The sequence below is a fragment of the Amyelois transitella genome, chromosome 20, assembly GCF_032362555.1.
Source record: "Amyelois transitella isolate CPQ chromosome 20, ilAmyTran1.1, whole genome shotgun sequence".
Taxonomy (NCBI): domain Eukaryota; kingdom Metazoa; phylum Arthropoda; class Insecta; order Lepidoptera; family Pyralidae; genus Amyelois; species Amyelois transitella.
The window spans coordinates 5,526,279-5,548,740 of NC_083523.1; the positions used below are offsets into that span (position 1 = coordinate 5,526,279).

Genomic DNA, 22,462 nt, shown 5'->3' on the forward strand with positions numbered 1-22,462 from the left:
GTTCAGGCAAATCTAATCCGGCACTTCAGCACGCTAGGACTAGCTTGTGATTGATTACGAAACGACATCTAACTTTTATCACTTGCCATTCAAAACTGATCGATATAATGTACTAAATTGTTTGTATGTTAATAACAAAAAATATCAAAAAATGTATCATAATACGATTGAAGTTAGTCTGAGAATGAGGCATGGAAATAATTGTAATTAAAACATTCATAAACTGAAAATAAACATAACAATTTCATCTATTATAATCACTGATCATAGTGTGAATGCATGTATATAATAAACTACACAATATAACACAGAATAAATTAATTTTAATCTTTAAGAGAAAAATCAATTTTATTAGCCTAAGGTCGGTAGATATAAGTTATAACCTAGTTGTAAGCAAATTTAGGAGCCAATATTTATTTACATCACGATATTGGTTCCGAAGTAGTAAGATCAAATGAAAACCGATTATTCTGTAAATGGTCAGCATCGTACACCCCGCCGAAGAGGAACCCAGTGACCGGCGACGGAATACATGTGCCGCCGCCGCGACGTCGCCACCCGGCGGCCAGCCTGCGAGGTGCCCAACAAGAACCCGACCCTTCCAAACCCCAACCCACACATCGACACCACACCACACACTGGCCCCCACGTCCCACTGAATATTACGTCGAATCAACCAGCAGAAGACCACCTAATATCCCCAAAACTCCCTATACTCTTCTCGGGTTGCAAAGTGACGACCCAGAAAAAATTCATCCAATTATCGATCATGATTCTTTCTCTCCACAACCAGTTTTGGATAGACATTGGCCTCCATTTCCAGCTCAGCATTATTACGAACCAAAAGAGCAGAAAGTCCCATATCATCCCCTGCCGCCATACGCATTCGTTGGCATGACTTCGGCTCTCGGAGAAAGACCACAGCCTGATTACAAATACAATCCTATCCCGTCTTTGGACGGACCAATCGATCCATTCTTGATAGAACATAACAACCCACCTCTGACGTTCTTCAAATATGAACGTGATGCTCCTATTCCTGATTTGACCCCGTTGGCTACAAACGTAGCTCCAGGACCTTGCACCTTGACCGGTTTCCCTCCAATCTTCCACAAACATGTCCCTGGTTATCTCTTTGATATAGAACGGCATGCTGAAGACTTCAGACCTAAGACGTATTATGTAGACTATGTTCGCCGACGAGAAATGGGTGGGTGTTCAATTTACAAGCGAAGGATTGCCTAATTTTGCACTTTGGTGGGACATTCGCCTTTTTTACTACAACGCAAGTATAGTTAGGATTTTTATTTGCCATTTGAAGATCAAGAGACGATTCCTTCAAATTTTGAATTGAGCACCCACTACAGTTTTGTTTATTTGCCGCTTTGTATGATATAGGCGCTTTTACAAGAGGACAATCGAATATCATCAAATAAAATTTTATACCAAATTCTTTTGAAAATCTATTGTAGGCTTTACGTTAACTACTTTACTTAAAAACATTAAACTATATGACTAGGAGTTGTATACCTAATACAATTTGCTAAGCTTATTTCGGTAACGCGAACCATTCATGTATTGAAATGTCTTTGATATTGGGTATTCTGGACAAATATCGCTGCTCTTACAATATTTTTACACCTCTCTTGTTCAAGCGCTATGGTTTTATGGTCAATATCGTATAGATGTTAGAATAAAACTAGATTTGTATTATTGTGTACTTACCAGTTTTTTATTCATATTGAGTAATGCTTATTGTCTGCGAATCGTTGTAAATTTTGTTTTTGTTGTAAGTATACGTTGGATTTTTTCTCTGAAATTGGCACGCATTTTCTTCTCTCTGAAGACTATTAGGTAGTTCTATTTTATCTGTATACGTAGAAAATATAATTTCTTGGTAGAATACAATAAAATTATTTAACAGTTCTAGATGATTCTCTAGATCTAATCACGTAGATTTTGAAATTATCCATTACTGATGATCATACATTTGAATTCAAATTCACCATAATTAATTCTGGTTTTAAGTAGGTCTTAAGCATGATAGGACCCTATCCTGTTTTTCATCTAATTAGCTCATTTAGGTCTATCTTGTATTATTTTTTTGCGTAAATTCAATCGTAATAGCAAATATCAAAATTTAGTTTGGCTGAGATATAAAATCTTTTTCGGAAATCACAGCCGCCAACCTAAATTTTGTTTTTTGTATCAAAAGCACTTATTTTTACAGAGTTTATAAATATTTTTTCTGTGTTTTTCAGAAGGCAACCCTATAACCGGTGATGGTTACAAGTCAATGAACGGCCAGATCAACACAGTAACATCAGTGAACGCTAGCTGCCAACGCGTACCACCCGGAGGCTTCTCATTTGGACTTTGGTAGACCATCACCACGACTTCCCACCATTTAAAAGCAAAAAACGGCGAAACACCATCCTGACCATCGCCGCACAAAATTCGGAAAACCGTGCAATTACTCGTTAAATGTACAGCAGAGTGTTACGGCCAAACACGTGTCAATAAAAATGAAAATCTTTATATACCGCCCACCATGAGCATCTCACTTACATAGGACTCGAATCTGTGTGAGTAAGACCCTAATAAAATAAAGTAGCGATATGATGTGGAATCTCATTTATATTGACACGTAATAAAAATATGCATTTATTTCAACCATTTTCATTAACTAAATCCAAGTAGAATCACAGTAACGCACGATTTGATAACGTCCAATAAAATTGAAGGGTATATGTTGTTTATAAATCCTTAGCCTATCCCAGTTAACAGTTTCGAATAATTTAGAATAGATCATAGATATTTTTGTAATAGTAATATTTCTAATAGAGTAAGAAGGTTCGTCGGATCTTTGATTTGTAATAAGGTATGGGTTGTGCATAAGTGTATTGACATCGCCCAGGCTTTATCTCAAAGACCTGTTTATATTAAGAACTCGAAATTGTACTCTTTCACACTTAACGATTATGTTAACGCATTGATATTGAGAATTAGGAGTGAGGAACGTATCAGCAATATACCAAAATGATAGTGCCTTGAACGGTATGTGAAGAAATAGGAATCCATGTTTGGAGTAGGCAATCGTAAGAGAGTGATTATATTGTCTATATATCTCACAGTATAGAAATAGTAATCATGCGGCACTTGGGCTAATTGATACAATTAAATTAACAATTGAATTAATATTCTAATAATATATTTAAGTCTTTTAATCTCGTTTGTTGAATTTCATTATCGTATTTTAAATAGATGGTTTATAGAAATGCATTTATTTTATCATTTTATACAAGTTTATTTTATTTTTTGTTTATTTTCTACTCGTTTAGAAATTAATGTAAAAATGTGGATTTGAAATTTGGTAGATTATCTGTTAACATGGATGAATGGACCATTGTTTTAGAGTATGCATAAATGGTGATGAATCTGTGTTGATTATCCTTCGTATAGATACTGTAGGCATATCATCTTTGTAAAAACGTTTTAATCTTCTAACAAGAATCGCATAATCACTGGCCTAAGTGTAACAAAATTGTTAATAGATAATAATCCATTATTTCAAAATAAAGTTTTTTTATTACATTGTGTTTTTCTTTTCTTTTATGGTATCTTCTATCTTTAATTTTATGGTTCAAATGGTAAAGAGTGTGCTGTACAGAAGGCGGCCGAACTTGAATACTTTACGAGTATGGCTACTCTGTAAGACTTTAAGGGCCATCTTGAAAGGAACCTTGCGCTTCCAAAACGAATAAGGATTTCAATTTGATAGAAAAGTAAATAAGTTAAAAGATAGATTTCGGAAAGCAGACCTTAGGTCCCTAAATACTTCAGTTGTGGAGGGTGTACACAAAGAAGAGAATCAAACTATTACTAATCGTTAGCTGATATTCTTTTATAACCTTTGTTAAAAATAAACTTAATAAATAAATATAAATTCCTATATACGGGACAAATTACACAGATTGAGTAAGCCTCGAAGTTACGAGATACTAACTCAACGATAATATATTTTATAATAAATACTTATATGGATAAATATCCAAGACCCAGGTCAATCAGAAAAGTTATTTTCTTATCATACCCTGGCTGGGATTCGAACCCGGGACCTCTGGTGTCACAGACAGGCGTAATACTGCTGCGCCACAAAGGCCCTTCTTTGTTCATAAACAAGCAGAGAAGGACTTTCAGAAACAATTTTAAAGAATTATTAAGTACTATTTATTTTATTCAATAAATATATATAGTAACAATATTTACAATAAGTTATAACTAAGTTTCCTTTTCATCTCCTTTGGACGTTTTATCTTGCTCTTTTGAAGGAGATTCTATTGTAAAGGTCACCGGCCCGTCGTTTTGTATGGACACTTGCATGTAGGCGCCGAATTCTCCATCTGAATAATAGATATGAGTAATAAAGGATCAAACACACGCGTTGGTGTGAGTTAGGATGGCGGGTGTAATGTGAATCTGAATGAAACAAATACGGCTCGAATCTACCTTGTGTGTACCTGACTTAACCTAGAGAACATTGAAGTGCCAACGATCAAAAAGGCCTTTGAATAAAGAGAAATTCATATAAAAACAGAGCCGCCAACCTGACGTCATAATGGCGGGTGTATTTGTGTTTCGAACTGAAATATGTCGATTTTTAATGAAACAGATATATATAGATTTATTTTCAAAATAGAATACAGGGTATCATCACTAAATGACGTCAACATAACGTGAGGTTTCCAGCACTTTAGAATAGAACCAATCCATATCTTTCCCATGGATGTCATCAAACGTGACTAAGGGATAGGCTTATAAACTTCCTACTTGGGATTCCTCTCGTAGGTGATGAGCAAGCAACTTACTTGTCTATATAAATCTCAATTCCATCACGAAGCCATACAGCTGAATGTGACCTTTTAGTCTTTTTGAGATTGTTAGCTCTGTCTACCTCGCAAGGGATATAGACGTGATTGCATGTATGTATGTAATGTACATATATATATGCATGTACCTTTGATTTTTTCTGGCTGATACTGGTCCCTCAACATTTCCAAGAACTTCATGTAGAATTCCTTAGACTTTTCTCCAGGCATCGCATGGTGGAAATCAGGTTTTGTTCCCTAAAATATATTGTGAATTTAAAATAAAAAAAACTGTGAAGTAAGCATTACCATTGAATGATTTCCAATAAAAACCCAGGAATATAACTTTAAGATTTAATTTTTGATTTAAAAACAAATTTAGGTATCACATAATCATTTGTTCCTTGAATATTGTTACAATAAGTCTCAATTATATTTAATCATTATTTTCATATTGTTACTTTCATGTAAATGCTAATTTTTGATTATTTTATTGTAATGTTATATTATATAGATAGGTAACTATTGAATTTTAAAAAATGGAAGCCCTAAACTTCACAGGGTTGTTTAACCATGTATAACTACATAATAAAATAAATAATCAAACTTACCAACCTTCCAAGTATTGTATAAGGTAAACTGACTGACACACAGCACTTCAAATTGTTTTTCTACAACATTTTTCTTCCATCTTTTATTTGATTCATCATCAAAAATCTTTATGCTTAAGATTTTTCTTACACTGCAAAAAAATATTGTTTAAAATAGTAGCAGGGTACTGGTTTGATAGATCTGTTAGGGCAACACAGGTGAAAGTCAATATCAGTCTTTTTGCCAACTATTCATCTCAGGCCAAGGGTTTTATCTATAGGCCACATAGGCCAAACTAGATACAAAACATTAATATTGACCATTGACTTTCTATTCGTTTGCATGAGGGTCTCGTAATTGGAATTGTTTGATTTTTTTCTCAGGGGATCTCTTTGATTATAATTATGCTCTATCATTTGGTAACAAATGTGTAAAATTTGTCTAGGCCCTGTTCTGCCATCGATATCTTTAAATCGAATTCTTTTCACTGGAAAGTATCACAGATTATGAGCTCCATTGGACGATCAACAGGACGCTAGCAGGTAGATATTGAGCACTTACATGTATTCCATATCCTTCACAGTGTCACCATTACAAATTCCTATAAGGACACATAGTCCTTGTCCAATACTGCTGATAGGTTCGCTATTAACTGAAAAATTACAAAATCCCTAAATTTCAATAGAAAACGGAGAATAAGTTAAAAAAGTGGCAAAAAAATATATTTAAATAACCTTACCAGTGACGTTAGCGTTCATAACTCTTTGAATTAATGCCTTCATTTTTATTAAATATTTAGTTCATCTAGCCAACAATAGATTCAGAAAAACATAAATCTATATATTATAAGGTTATGTAAATAAGTCAAAACAACATAGATAAGTACTATAAGTCAAAACAAACAAATGTCAATGTCAGTTATTTGTCAAAAGGTCGATGACTTTCTACATTTTAAAAAAAAGACGAAGCAGACACAATAAAATATAAGTTTTAAATATTTGCTACTCGATAAAAAATAGCGCTAGTGGTAAAAAATATTTGTATATATATTATAAATTTATTCCATACCATCACGCCTATAAATATTCAAAACTCCACTAGCGCCATCTGTTACCAAGTAGCAAAGTTTTTAATATTTGCTACTCGATAACAGATGGCGCTAGTGGTAAAAATTATTTGTTATATTATAAATTTAAATTTATTCCATACCATCGATGAATATTCAAAAATCACGCTTCTTTTTTCGAATTTGGCAGACACTACATATGTATATATTTATTATAATTACCACAATCCCTGCGTAATTATTTGCTTTTTAATTAAGCCCTAATATCTTTCTATAGAAAAGGTTCCTAGGCAGTACCTAGTATACATAATTCCAGTTCAAATAAATTTCCTTGAACAGCATATATATTAATTTTATCTTAAACTTAATTTTTATTTTTATTTTCAACTTGGCATTGCATTGACTTCATTCATAATAAGTTAATCTGAATAGAACCCTTGAAGGCTGTTTTTGGGTAAGACAAGTTTTTACATGATGCGATTTCCATCTGAAAACCTTTGCCTAACCCATATCGGATCATGGTAAAAGCACTACGTAAATGTGCATATACCCTTAATCGCCTTTTACGATATCCATTGTTAAAAAGATGGATTGGTATTATATTCATAGTACACACTATACAGCACACTTTTTACTTACTACCTACTTACTAAACTTTAATTTAGTTGTTGGCAGAGATAATGAAATAAAGACCACTCTATCTCTTTTTGTGGAGGCTGTAAGAAGCACCTTACTTTTACGAAATGCATACCTAGATTAGCAGAATTAAGTACATATGCAGGCTCCCAACTACCAAAAAATCCCGGCAAAAAATTTTTCTCTCTGCCATCATGACGTGGTTCCACGGCATGTACACTGTTGCTTACATGCTGTCTTCTATCTTACAGAATGCAGAAAAGGCAGCGATCAAAAATAATAATAACGAAAACGTTTAATCAAGAAAGACTAGTTTATTTTATTTTCAATGTAAATTATCTTAATGCTAAAGAAGATAACCATTTTTAAGCGTATATCAAAGCTTTTTACAATATGGAGCGTTGTAATACGTATGGCATTGTAAACACCAGAATGATATCTGAGCAAGTTGTGTTCAGGCGAAAAGCGAAATAATTTATTGAAATTTTCATGAAAATTTCCATAAATTATTTCGTTATATATCGTATAAGTTATTAAGTTAAATTTACTGGTGTTTAAAATGACACTTGTATCACTGCTTAAATCTAACCAAGTAAGTATAGATAATCTGGAAACAGCGCTTCTGGATTTTCTTCAAAAATTGCTTTCAATACAACGGAATTAAGTAAGTAATATATATATACCTAATTGGGTGTTATTCCCTTCAAAACAAAAAAAAAAATACTTCAAAGTTCAAATGTCAAACATTGAATTACTTTTTTTAAACTTAATACGTAGAACCTCGATAATACGTTTGGTCACAAACATGCCATTACTTTGGTCTATAAATAAAAGAAATAAAAGTTCATACAATAAAGAAACTCTTTTTGTTTTTAATTACTGATGTCAGTAGGTAGTTATTTTTTATTTTTCTAAAAGATATTACTCTTACTATACGCTTCTTACATTTTGTACATTATTAAAATTAAAATTTGAGATGCACTATTAATTTTGAAAATACTTAATGAAACTATCACATTAGATACATAAATATATAATTACTCATATCACATTAGCAAAACTTATGAGCCCTAAATAGGGAATACTTTTTGGCAATAAATAAATAAATAGGTACTTAAGTATGGCCAAAACGAAAAGTATATAAAATATGTACTACAATTTGAAAATTATTTTGTTATTGGTTACTGAAATAATACATCTACATTCAAAATGAACACAGTGCCAGGTAGATCTGTGCTTTTGTTGATTATTATTATTATAAATGCAATAATAGCAAGGTTTACACGCTAGCATTACTGTACCTACCTACCCAGGTATTCATTTTATTTTGTGAACAACATGCGAACAAAATATTTTACGAATTATTCCATATTTACATAATATGTATATCTATCATAAAATCTTAATTACTTAAATTGTTCGTCATAATTGTATTTCACTTTAAAGAACTGTATTTTCGCATAAAAGTATTATGTGGGGTATAAAAGGTGAATTTGCATCGTGTGTAACCCTTGCGTTGACATTTAATTATAACAAAACAATAAATAAGTAATTTTAAACTATCTTATTATTATAGAGTATTTAAACCTTACCCAGTTCTCGTGAGAGTGAAAAAAGTGATGTAGCACAATAAAAAATTAATCGAGGATATTTAAAGTTGTTATAATTTTAACTCATTCCGACATTGTGTTTAGTTACATATTCAAAAATATTTGCAAATTACAGAATAACAACACAGTTATGTTTTATTTTAATTTTTATACGCATAGATAACCTACCTAACACATTGAACGGTACTTATGAATACTAAAATGGTACCTAATGTGTATTTATTTTTATGTAAGTGTTAGTGTATCAACACCACACCACATTGTCAACTCACAGTAGGTAAAAAGATACGCGTATATTACTTTAAATATATGTTCTTGAATTTTTTTTAAATTCTGATAATGTTGCTTTATAAATTTCTCACTATCTAAACTATATTATAAATTTTGTACCTAACATGAAATTTCTTCATGTTATATCGGTAGATAAAGAAAGCTTTATTAACGTGTTCAACATTCATGCATGATACCGCAAGTCCCAAATTTGCTAATTATTACAGAAATAATTCTTTTATTCAGCTTAATTTTTGCTATTTTTACTATAAGTTCCTACTAAACTTAGGTACTTACAATTGGTGCAAGTATAATTACATGTATTCAAGGCTTTACTGGATGAGCACTAAATTTAACATTAAAAAGGTACAACATCGAATTCAAAAGGAAATGTACGAAGACGTAGGTATCTAGAAACATTAACAGCCTCAATATTACAACCTCGGAATCACATACATGTAAATAAAGTATCCTAGAATAACCACAACGATTCGTTTTAAGACACTGCATTTTAATCTTTATTGCTGGAAGATTAATAAGAAAAATAATTCTAAAGATTTAATTTCAGAATATTCTAGATGCATTTAAAAAAGAACGAGATCTTTTTGGACAAAAAATAATTACTTACAACATAATTGCCTTAATCATAATATTTTTAATTGTAGTTCATCGACTGGCATTTATCATTGATAAAAATAGCGTCATTTAAGCTACTATTTATAGCCTCAAAACGTATGCCAAAGATTGCGTTACTTTTTTCTGCTAAATCTATGATTGTCTTTTTAATATCTTACTTGCTTTGAGCACGATATTATTTAAGAACTCTTTTATGACTCAGTTGAAAGGCAGTTTAAATGAATGTTCTTAAGATCTCTCACTAGGTTATACCTATAAGAAAGCTAATAAAAGTGAAAGGTAGATACTTACCTAATAAACAACAATAGACTAACATTAACAGGTCATAAATTAACAAATTATTAGTACTTAGTCAAATAAGTCAAATACAATTGAAGGTTGATTGTAAATTAATACAGTACGAGTAACGACCTCCTTTAGTATGTGCGTTCCTATAGTAAGGCTTTTTTGATGCTGTTTCACTGTTATGAACGACTTAATTAGACTTATATGTAAAACACTGATTAAAAATGACCACATTCAATAAAAACAGTACAATTAAGTAAACAGTCACATTTATGGGCAACGTGTACAACGTGAGACCAAATTTCACAATTGCACAAGCTTAAAAAAAACAATCAGTCGAAAAATCACATTTTGAATTTAAACGTTGGATTCTATTTTGACGGGTATGTTGTTTTTGAACGTTTGAATTTGGAATTGGAGTTCTTGGGGGATACCATAGAGCCGGACGTGTTCGACATACCTCCTTCTATTTTCTGGATTGCTCATGACTGACGCTATGAATTCCGATGTTTCTTTTTGTAACGCTATGATTTTTTGTTGGATAAGCCTGTTTTTGTGCATCAGTGCTATGGTCCTCCATGCTAGTTCCAGAATAACTCTGTTTTGGGCTACTTTGTTGACTTGCGCAGGAGGGCATGGTGTGACAGGTTCCTCGGTTGTCGCGGGAGCCGCTAAACGCTGGAGTCTTTCCAACCGTCTAGCCTCTCGCAGCCGGGTCACATGAGACCCTGTAAACAAACAGAAAGAAAATATAAGTATTCGTATCGTATCTAGTTTCATTGTTGAACATAAGAAAACTACTTAAAATTGAAACTGAAAATTTATAATAGAGTATACTTATTACATTTGGCACTGACTGTACCAATTATAGTCAGTCACTTGGAAACTATCAATAGCTTTATCAATCGATGACCGTTTATAGATAACGCAAAATGTAAATACTATAAACTAAATACGAATTTAAAAAGTATATGGCTATCTTTAGTAAGTATAAAATAACAAAATTGTGACCTCATTCCTTATTTACCTAGAGAAATAATAAGTACAGCTACTAAGAATTGAATAAACGAATATGCTAATCAATTTACTGAATAGACTTTATATTATTACCACATTTAGTTTTCTCAAATTGTACAATAATTCGAATTATGTAACTTCAATTATAACGAAATCGGATTAAAAAGTGTACTTAAATCTTCTTAAAAGTTTGAAAAACCCAGGGAAAATAAAAGGATAAATGAATCACAATGAAAAGTTTTAATTCTCGAAGTCAATCCGCTTTTCTTTAAGCGAACTTTCTTCGCAAATAAATATTTTTCTATAGAAGTAAATGATGCAAAAATAATTTTGAATAAAAGATGTAGTCGTACTTAGTTGTTTAAGAATTCTGAATATAAAATGGGTTAATTTAAATGTGAGATTATAAAACTAAGTTGAAATATAAAAAGAATAATGGGTGAAACAAATAAAGTGTTAAAAAACCCTAGTACTTATGTTCAATTAAATTAGGAACATTCATATATGGCGGTATAGCAATTGATTTGATAGTCACGTGCGCGTGCGTAGTGATGTTTTATAATTTCTTACGTCACCTGCCAATTTGTCATTAGGTTTATACTACGCGACGCGACACTACGCGATTGATAGTGACGTAGAAGGCTGAGTACGATACTCTGATAAGGTGTAGTACATGTTTACAGCTGTGTGTAACTAATTTTACTTGATTAAAATGTAATTTATGACGAAATTCTGGTTCGCCTGTATAAAAGTACAAAAGGTATGTTCCAAGCACTACGATTAATTCAAAATTATTTGTAATGTCTTCGGAAGCTCAGTCACCCGGTGAACAATGTTAGGTTTATAGTCACGTTAAGATACGGCGTGCGTTCAAAAAGCTGCCAACAAAAACAGAGTGCGCGTGTCTGTGCCACGTGACACTGCGCCAACTACCACACGGCCGCGGAACAATTCGACTGCAAGGAACTAGCGGCCGATGCGATGCAATATTGCCTTTTAAAAATAAAACGTTCCATTTTTAACTGATAAATAAAGTCGAAGAAATGTTTTTAAATATGTTACTGGCTGACTTGAAATAATGCCTATAAGATTAAGTAGGAAATATTGTTGTGCAGTATGAATCATTAAAATCCTGTATTTAGCCGGTTGATTCACCCAGATTAATAAAGTAGACTTTTAATGTTTCCTTATATATCCTTGGAAAAATATAACCTAAGAGTTATACACAACAGGTCAAATAATTCACCGAAGAACAAAGGCGACCTTTTTTATTTCTATCACTCAACTTAGCAATTAGTGACCCAAGCTTTGGTGCACAAATAATGTACCTACCTAATCAGGAAAATGATTTTATAAAAGCGTATGGTATTTTTATTAATGTTATATTAAAATTTGCGGAAATAATAAACTCTGTTACATTATTTATTTTTAATAGAGCTTACATATATGTATATTTTTATAATAGATCATTATTCTGTTATTTTTTTTCTTGGTAGACAGTGATGTTCACATGTCTATTTAACGTGAAAGTCGCTTTAACCTAGTAAAATAAATACACATGAATTTCCTTGACTTATTGCCTATATTATGCTGAAAATTACAATATTCAAGTGACCTCGTAACGGGAGGAATAAATGAAAAGTTTTACACACAGTTTCCGAGCGTAACTGTAAAACGTATTCCCACGGTGATAATGCTATAGGATATTAAGCCTTATTGTGATTAGTGTAGGATATATATTGGAGTGGAATTATTTACACCACGTGAGCTAAACAATGAAGTGACGCTAAGGAGGTGAACAACCTTTCATCATGCAAGCCTTGGCTTGGTTCGAGCGGTGAGAATTGCCAATAGCATCGGGATTCGTTTTGCGCGTAGTTCTAAAGACGTAAATAAAACGGAATTGACCTAAATAAAAGCCTTTATTGTAATCTAAATGTATTGCGAAAGAATATTATTAGTGGATAGTAGGTATGTAGGTAATTTCAGACCAGAAAAACAATTTTAAAATATACGAAATCTCTTATTTTAATTGTAGATGACATTTACATAACACTATGCTTCATTGTTAATATTTATCAAATGTATACACGTGCTGAAAAATAAACCATTAAATATTCCCCTTCACACGTGACTAGTATGGTAATAAGGCATAGCATTAGTTTACTACTACAGCAAACAGGAATACATCATTTATTCCTATAAATATAGGAAAATTGTGCGAAAATATTGACCCACTTATAAAAGAGAGCGGCTCGTTTTAATTTTTTCCGGCTCGTTTTAATTTTTTCCATTTATCATATAAAAATTCGGAAGAATGAAATGAAGATGTCAGTTTGTAGTTTTTCTAATTACGAGTACCTACCTGTTTCATTAACTACATACCAGAAAAAATGTCTTCTATTAGTTCGCGTATACACTTAGAACTTACTAGAACTTTTCGTTACTTAATTTGTTATGCTTTTTAAATCGTGGAGATATGTTTTTAATTGAATTTGAACTAACAGGAACGAACGAAACCTTTCTTTCGTTTATTCATTGTAATTATTATTATTTGACTGTATTTCAGCTGCAATCTTACTGACAAGGACAAAGCACGGTGTCAAAGATCTAACTTTAAATACAGGCTAAATACAGACGATTGAAGGAGACTGCTGGAATACTCGTACAGAGTGACTGCCGCGTAACCTTCGCAATCCACAGGCATACACTTTGGGGTCAATTCACGAAGCATGACAAGTAGGGTGGTCCTTATTTTACAAAGTGAAAAATAACATCGGGGCACCTTGTCATTGCGTTCTTTATGCTATAAAATGAACTCAGTTTTTTTTATTATTTTTTTTTATTTATATTTAGGGGTCGCGCCAAACATTAGAAAATTAAAAAAAAAACTCAAAACAAAAGAAAGGCTTATGAATGAAATTCCTGACGAAATTTATAAAAAGTTATGATCTATCTATTTTAATGGCTCATAGGCGAGCACCAGTTGTTATTTTGCTCTCCTCACCCCCCCTCTTGCCATACATTAACAAGGACATGCCCCGCAACTAGTTCGCTATCAGCCGTAAGTGTGAGCGCAAGTCGGTAATGTTTACGTCCGTTATCAAGTCTGGACGCCGCTAAATTAAGCAACAGGAAAGCTGCAATTGTAATCACATCTACGCTGAAATGTGCTGGGTCGGACCCCATGGAATTTTCTGTGAATAGATTGTCCATTCGTCGTCATCGGATAAAGCATCGTAAAGAGATGACAGAGACGTTGAAACGCGAATTCACTACTCACTTGCCTTTAACTATTCACTGGGATGGAAAGCTAATAGAAGACTTTACTGGGCACGAAACTGTGGATCGTCTTCCTATTTTGGTGTCAGGACAAGGAATCGAACAACTACTACCGGTCTCGAAACTGGACCGTGGAACAGGAGAAGCATGTGCATCAGCATTGTATGCTACTATACTGGATTGGGGACTGAACGATAGAGTTAAATGCATGTGCTTCGATACGACTGCAGTCAATTCGGGATTGAGAAATGGGGCATGCATACCATTGGAGCAATAAATGGAGAAAGATATGCTTTGGCTTGCATGTCGCCATCATATACTGGAGATAATGCTAGGAGCCGTCGTGAGTACAGCTCTAGGTCCATCAAGTGGGCCTGACATGTTGATTTTTAAAAGATTCAGGAATCACTGGAGCAAAATAGACCAGACCTACTGCAAAACAGTCGCATCTGATCCTCATTCGCTGGAATCTGTACAGAAAGAGACTCAAAATTATGATTTCCTTCGCTCAGAACCAACTCAACGACTATCAACCTCGAGATGATTATAAAGAACTACTCAACCTCACCATTATGTACCTAGGAGGACTTCCTGAGAAACAAGCATCATTTAGAATGGCAGCTGGACTGCACAGGGCATGCTGGATGGCAAAAGCTGTATATTGCTTGAAAATATTCTTATTTAGACACCGGTTCAAAATGACCAAAAAAGAAGAAAAAGGAATTAAAGATGTTTGCATCTTTTCAGTCATGATTTACGTGAAGTACTAGAAGGTATCAAGCTTCTGTTGCTTTGTCAGCTCCCAAAAATGACTTGCAGCTATTAAAGGACCTGACAACATTCGAATATATAAGTCCAGATCTATTCAAAGTAGCTCTAAAAAAAATTATGGGACATCTGTGGTACTTGGCAGAAAGAGCTCGTATCATTTGCATTTTTCGATGACGAAATTGCATCAGATACCAAACGAAAAATGGTACAGGCGTTAGAAAAAGAAGGTCTCGATTTCTCTCCGAAAAGAATTAGTTTGGATACGAAAGACATTGCAAGAAAAAATATCGATGACTTCGTGTCCAGTAATTCACTTCGTTTCTTTGAAATACTAGGAATTTCATCTCAATTCTTAAAAAAAGATGTGAATGACTGGCCAGAAGATGATGAGTACAAAGCTGGAGCATTGTGCGGTCCATAAGGGTTGTGAATGATATTGCTGAACGTGGTGTTGCGTTGATGGAGGAATATAACAAGTTGATCACCGCCAATGAAGATCAAAAGCAATATCTCTTTTTGATTGTGAAAGAATTTAGAAAAAAATATCCAGATTCTAAGAAATCAACACTGATTAAGTAAAATTTTTAATTTTTATATGTTTTATGTTTGAGCTGGATTATTTTAATAACTTAACGTGTCAATTTTCACTGCTAGGAATAAATGTGACCATTTAGAAAAATACATGTATTTATTTTTTCTTTCCAACTTTAAAAGTCGCGTCGCGACCCTTAAATATTAATATTAAATTATGAAAAAAATACCAAGTAACTTTCTAACTTTACATATCACTATGCGAGGGTGCCTCACCATAAATTAAAAAAAAATTTTTTTTTTGGTATTTAAGGACCACCCTAATGACAAGGCAAGTCTTATTAACTCTTTCGTTCTATACCTTTCGGAATTCGAAGCGACTGAAAGCATGAGATTCTAAGACATGCATATATGTTTATATATTAAACCGTTCTCTTTATTTTTCATAAAAATAATGATTAGTCAGCCACAAACGAGAACCAAAATTGGTTAAGCTTTGAACGAATGCTAGATGGCGTTAAGCAACCACCGCCGCCTTTAGCCTTCCATAGCTCGGAATCTTTTTTCTTTGCATGCGGCAATCAGTTTTTTAACCGACTTCAAAAAAAGGAGGAGGGTTTTCAATTCGACCGTATATATTTTTTAGATATCATCACAGTTTTGCGTTTTGATATCTAAATCTATTTTGTGTAAAAAGCTCGTTAGACGAAGAATTTCACGGAATAGGCAAGATCAGATTTATTCAAAATTACCTAAAATTCACCTAGAAACCTTGGCTAGAGTATTCTTCTTCAGAAAGTGATCTTGCCGCTGTGAAGGGGCGATAGGTATGTAACGTTGCCCATTTGTATAATCAATAAGGGTTTTCGATAAAAATATAATAAATATTTCATAAACAACAAAGACCTCAACGATTCACGTGACTATTCAAATGAATGATAATAGCGTTGAGTGTAGACAGACAGATTGTTTTGTTAAAATTGAAAAAAAAATTAAATTATTAAATTAAAAAATCGTCCGTCACACATTAAAGGAAAAACTGGACTTCCTGAAATGCAATTCAGTAAGTACAGTAGTACCTAATTAAAAAAAAATACTCATAAATTAATAATATTCTGAAAACATATTTCATTTTTTCCCTGCTATGTATACGGAACAATTGTTTTGTTCATGCTGCCTTACCGCGCAAATTGTAACAATACCAACCTATATATTTGTTTCAAACAATCATTCAATATTAATTACACAATTTAATTCAATATATTATCAAAATATTATCGTTATATATAATATAGGTATTTATTATTCATTCCACTATAAAACTAATTAAAATTAAACATTTTTTAATGTAAAAATAACTGAAAATTATATTTACATTAAAAAAATGCATAAGCTTAGTCTACACAGTGCGGTAGGTCAGTGTGTACAAAATGGAGTCAGCAAAAGCCGCTTTTACCTGACACCATGGCTAACCATCTTATATTTATAAAAAAATAAAAGATATAAGAAAATCACAAACCTTTTTTTATTTTCCTTGTCCTTTTCTCACACATTTTTGTAGAACACAGTTTAAAAAACACAAACACTGGCAGTCAAGACTCGAGTATACTCGGGCAGCTATATACGCGCGTGGTTCGCTCGAGATTCAAACGTGGAATGAATGGTTTGTTTGAAAATCGAATATGCAGACAGAGCTCTGGGCGCCGTCGCGCGTCGCAGACCGAGGCTGGCGAGGCAAAATAGTAGTGTTGTCATTCCACTTTCGGTATCTCCCTTGAAGAATGTAAACATTAGAAAATTGATTTGTCACGACCACTTACCTAATAATATTTGTTTCTTGTGTCTTTAACGTATATAAGTTTTGTTGGTTTATTACAATGATGTAGGTGTCAAATTCCTTTAAATCAGATAAAAACAAAACAGGCCGTTAGTTTCCAGAACTAAATCGGAGAGCTTGTTGTCGATAAATTAGGTTTAAAATAAATAATAAATTTTGGTCGCAATCCAAAAAACATTTAATACTTTTGTCGTTAGATTTCGTTTTTTTTTACATTATGTAAGTATAACCTTATTAGATTATTGGTCGGAGCACTAAGGTCAACCACTACGCCTACGAGTCGTCGTAGCCGACCGTGATAATTTATGTTTCGTAGCAGTTCGTAGCACTTTATCAATTTTCGTAGCGAACTCGCTACGACCACTTTATTTACATAGCTCATATTTAGCTTATTTCATATTGTTTTTTACATTTACGAAATTTCTATTTAATTAATATTCAATTTTAGCTGGACGGCTTAATGATGTAATCAAATTTTATTTCACTAAATAAAAACAAATTCCCTTTTACTTTTACCATTTTCCCAGCGGTTTTTCCCCACTCACCCTGGCAGCCCCGACCAGTGGTGGGTAGGGCACACCGCGCATGGACCAACACGTGGCAACTCGATTGTTCGCTATCTGTCGCTCACTGAGCTACGAAACCTGTAGAGGTTTTTAATAAAAAAATAATAAATATAAATGAAATATTAAAAAAATTATGGGCAGGGCCAGGGAGACGCCAGAAGAGGTCTATTCAACAAAAGGTGAAACCCTGGTACTGGACTGTAGATGATAGAAGTGGGAAATACGAACGAGATGTTGTTCTCTTAAATCTGTTAATGATGGGTGGGCAAACTGTCACTATTTGAATCATGGCATTTTGTCATTATTGGTGGATCTCTATATTATGTACATTAACTGTAAGTATTGGCCACGATTCTATTCTAAAACAATTTGTTACTGTATTAGTAATTATAGTAACTGATAATTGATATGCACACACATAAGGCAAAAAATGATTCACCTTTGCGTGTTTCTTTCTAATTTCAGACACTTTTTCCATTATGTCCCGTCAAGGAAACAAAACATCAATCAACCAATTTCCGTATGGTTCCCGGCACTTAAGAATAGGACCACTCTACATTTTCCAAAGGATGTTGTAAAAGGCGACGTAGTGAAAGGCTAATAAACTTTGAATACTTCTTGTATGCAATGCGCTAGCAACCTGTCACTTTTTGAACCTCAATTCATCATTAAGCCATAGTCTTTTCGACAATAGTGTCGACAATAGTGTCGAAAAGACTATGGCTTAATGATGAATTGAGAATTGAGTGTAGTGGCTCTGTATACCCCGCAGGCGATATAGACGTGATTGTAAGTATGTATGTTTATATGAATCTTTATTTGTATACTAAATAAATAGTACGTTCTAAGCTCATTGTAACGAACGTTGTTAATGTGACGACGCGTCGGGTAAACATGCATGGCAACGGAATCGCGACGTGACCAGTGACTCACATGCAAGAGTGTCTCCGTCCCCACCGTAAAGTGCAATAGAGTTCTAATTTAGAATTTTGTTTTTTTCTTTTTTTTATAGATTAGCGTTAGCTGTACGGGGCGATTTAAGATTTGGCGATTTTTTTCTCATTCTTATTTTTTCTTCTTATTTTGAAAATTCGCCTTGTCATATTGCCTTTGTCATCAAGTTGCCACTAACGAGATCTATTGTAAGAGCTGAAATTATCCTGTTGAAAAACTAGCTAACCCGATGGCCTGTACACCACAATCACCTCATCCTCTCACCTCCCACCTCACAGACAGAGAAATAGCAAACTGTGAGCGCAAGACAATTTTCGCACATTGAAAATTAAGAAACCTTTTTATGATACCTTACTGAAGATACGCTATAACTAACTTAAGAATGTCCAAATCACTACATTGTTTAGAAAAATAGAAATTCAAAATTTTTTGTCAATATTATGGGACATTTCAAACATCACTTATTTTTACGTTGAATAAAATATTTAAAACTGTTTCTTAAAGTTTACCGCCGCTTTCAAAGCGTTAGTGCAGAAGAAGAAGTAACAAACTGCACTGCAGCAGTTTCTTGAATAACGTCAACTTCACTAGAGTATAAATCTTACCAAAATATTTTATTTTTTTACTTAAACATGGATTTATTTTTAACTATAAATACACGATAGGAGCGGGTCAATGGTATTGCGACCTAAATAGGAAAGTAGCAACTTCTGTTGATTTAAACAAAATTTGTTTTGATAACAATTCTACTGATTGTAGATGCGAATGGACGATAAAGAATGATATTGATGTCTGTGCCTGTACAATATGCGAATTTATTATAATTCATTAATCTATACTTTGGAAATAACGATATCTATCTTTAATACATAGGTATAGAAATGACACGTCATTCCTTTCATAATTATTCAAAAATATAAATTATTAAAATAAAGCGGCTTACTACTTTTAAGACTAGATAAAAAGCATGCTTGAAAGATAATTTTTGTAAATAAAAAATGTATGTACGAAAATCTTATTATTTATTTGGTGGCCTGTTTGGTGCAGTGGTAGTGTTCTTATCTCAGAACCACCGGTTCCGGGTTCGCACCCCGGTCGAGCAATGAACTAAAAAGTTCGTTGCTCAGCTTGACCTGGCCGGAGGAATAAAAAAATATTGAGTGTTGGATATCTCGGGCTAGTTCAAAATGTGGGAATAATCCTATATAGGTACATACATCTGCCTGTTACTAAAACAAAAAGAAAAATATCTCTTAATTTCTGTTCCTGCGAGAATTTCTGGAAACCCTCTCTTAAGGTCTTTAATTTCAATTTATTAACATTTCGGGAACTCCATATTATTTTTACTTCTGGTCCAGTCCGCGTGAAAATCATCCCCGTAACAATGACGTAAGAGACAGACGGGAATGATCTGTCTATTAAGGGCCCCCTCACACTGAGCGCAAGACGACGACTCTCAAAAGAAGTCCAGTGTCGGAGGTCCTAAAAGGAACCGAGCACCTCAAATTGCAGCCCTTTTTGCTGTTATTGTAAATAAATCATCGATTTTGAAAACTTCCAAAATTACCGTAACTTTGGAAGTTTTCGCGAATACTTCCCGAAATATTCCTGAAAACTTCCAAAGTTTCCGAAACTTTCGGTAATTTTCACCTCTACTCAAGATTCAAAACAGGTAAGTTTTTTCCTATCTGGAAAACGGTCCACTTCTTGTTTTACATGACGAACACATCACGTTGCATCAAACATGGCCATTAGTGAATCATTACATTTGTATTTCTTTGCCGCGTGTTTTGGCTCTTTTTATGTTGTAGTCACGATTTGTTTCTTTTTTAATGGAAAATGGTTATATAAATTTGCGTAGGTAAGTTATATAATGCATGTAGGTTGACATTATTGGAAAAAAATCATTTAATCCTTTTTCGTGTTATGAACGCGAGAGTTTGTAAACCTTTGAGAATGATGTAAGATGGATAATTATGAATATGATATATTGGATGGTTGGATAATGTTATTCAATCAAACGATTTTTTTTGGAACTTGCCTACCCACCTGCAATTTATCATATAGGTAGGTACCAATCCTTCTTTATTAGTACACCACATTAGAAATCTACATGTCAAATTTCAAATCTCTAGACCCAGCGGTTTAGCATGTGCGTGATGAAATTCATTCAATCTCTTATACATATATTAAGATTTTTTTAAGTAGGTTGTGTCGTGGATCGTACACCAAGAACTAAGTTTGATGATTCAGATTTAAGTGTAACTTTCCCATTTTCTCGACATTGTTAACAAATACTTATTTCTTTTCATCAGCCACCCTGTGTAGACATAATAAGCAACAGACTCGTGTAATAAATAGCTCATGTATACGCTGCAGTTTGTTATTATAATCGATTTTGGGGTTCCGTTAATAAAGAGCAAATAGTATGAAGTTAATATTAAAATAAAAAAACCTTGAAAAAAAAAGAAATAAAACAGCTTGGTAACAGACAAAAGGCAAACCTAAATTGAAGTAATCTTTAATTTTGTTGATTACTAGCGACCCGCTCCGGCTTCGCACGGGTTGCATTAATAGACATAAACCTTCCTCAGAAAACACTAATTTCAAACAGGAACAAAATCTTAATAGACTTTTAAATATGTAGTGATTAAACAAAATCTGTTCGATTTAGGCATCTTGTAGGTATTCTTAATACCAAACCAGCATGGTAGAGTGTCTATAAATAAATATTATAAAATATTAACCGAGTAGTTCTGGACACATTGTAAGTGTCAATCAATGAAGCGGTTCACAAACTTGGCATTTTGTTTTTATATGATGGATTAACAGTATCAGAATTCTGACCAATCTTGGCCTAGAGTCTTTTTAATTATTTTCTGTCAACCCCGTAAGGAATAAAGCCATTGTATGTCGTAAGTGATAAAAATATTAAATATAAATCTCTTGAAAGGAAAAACTAATAAGTTATACGGAACCCTGCGACCGTGCTCCATTTTATCAAGCATCAGACATCTAAATCGACGCTTTATAGTTACAATAGGCGATAACAACTTACATTACAAATAGTTTGCAACATTGTATTGGCTAGACCGTTTCAGCATGCGCCAACACGAGGTTAAGGCAGGTCGGGTATGCACGTTGTGCGTTTCACGTGGGGGGGCATGTGTGACTATGTGTGCTGTGTGTGTGTGTGTGTGTGTGTGTGTGTGTGTGTGTGTGTGTGTGTGTGTGTGTGTGTGTGTGTGTGTGTGTGTGTGTGTGTGTGTGTGTGTGTGTGTGTGTGTGTGAATGCGGCGCCATGAAACGATGACGAGTTGCGTACATGTGTACTGATCAAGCATTCCGTAGAATATAGTCATCTTGTTCGGACAATCCAGTGATTCGATGTATCTTCCCTATCAATATCCGAATCAACTGATCTCGTACATACATACATACAAAATGAATAATTCCAATGTTTCTGGAATATGACATGAATCGATACAGTAAGGATATTACAGTACCTTCATATCCGGGCACCCGGCAAGTATTGATCGATG

The 22,462-nt window shown here is 33.5% G+C and overlaps 3 protein-coding genes across 6 annotated transcripts in view; 1 reads left to right on the top strand and 2 right to left on the bottom strand.

Moving 5' to 3' along the window:
- Positions 1–3,533, top strand: part of LOC106131665 (microtubule-associated protein Jupiter) — a 140,851-nt gene extending 137,318 nt beyond the window's left edge. For 3 of the 4 annotated variants that reach the window (XM_060949975.1, XM_060949976.1, XM_013330834.2), the window contains one exon: positions 2,262–3,533. In XM_060949975.1, coding sequence (XP_060805958.1) covers positions 2,262–2,383 — 122 coding nt within the window. In that variant the 3' untranslated portion in view covers positions 2,384–3,533. Of the gene's footprint in view, positions 1–484; positions 578–2,261 lie in introns of all 4 variants that reach the window. The other variant, XM_013330835.2, reaches the window with a different exon arrangement.
- Positions 3,534–4,268: 735 nt separating this feature from the next.
- Positions 4,269–6,333, bottom strand: LOC106131529 (D-aminoacyl-tRNA deacylase 1). The gene is made up of 5 exons (XM_013330646.2): positions 6,199–6,333; positions 6,021–6,111; positions 5,484–5,610; positions 5,018–5,126; positions 4,269–4,403 (listed from the first exon to the last, which is right to left on the bottom strand). Exons 1-5 carry the CDS (start codon positions 6,239–6,241, stop codon positions 4,282–4,284), a joined length of 492 nt encoding a protein of 163 aa, XP_013186100.2. The 5' UTR covers positions 6,242–6,333; the 3' UTR covers positions 4,269–4,281.
- Positions 6,334–7,476: 1,143 nt separating this feature from the next.
- On the bottom strand, positions 7,477–17,291 carry LOC106131710 (uncharacterized). The gene is made up of 2 exons (XM_013330886.2): positions 17,083–17,291; positions 7,477–10,690 (listed from the first exon to the last, which is right to left on the bottom strand). The coding sequence occupies exons 1-2, from the start codon at positions 17,114–17,116 to the stop codon at positions 10,320–10,322; spliced, it is 405 nt and encodes a 134-aa protein (XP_013186340.2). The 5' UTR covers positions 17,117–17,291; the 3' UTR covers positions 7,477–10,319.
- Between the last annotated feature and the right edge of the window lie 5,171 nt (positions 17,292–22,462).

Excerpts from the sequence above, each read along its gene's own strand:
- LOC106131529 (XM_013330646.2), bottom strand. The coding sequence starts at position 6,241 with ATGAAGGCATTAATTCAAAGAGTTATGAACGCTAACGTCACTG. Across the intron at positions 6,112-6,198 it reads TATGAACGCTAACGTCACTG|TTAATAGCGAACCTATCAGC; the intron begins GTAAGGTTATTT and ends GTAATTTTTCAG. Across the intron at positions 5,127-5,483 it reads CCTTATACAATACTTGGAAG|GGAACAAAACCTGATTTCCA; the intron begins GTTGGTAAGTTT and ends AATATATTTTAG.
- LOC106131710 (XM_013330886.2), bottom strand. The coding sequence starts at position 17,116 with ATGTGTGAGAAAAGGACAAGGAAAATAAAAAAAG. Across the intron at positions 10,691-17,082 it reads GACAAGGAAAATAAAAAAAG|GGTCTCATGTGACCCGGCTG; the intron begins GTTTGTGATTTT and ends GTTTGTTTACAG.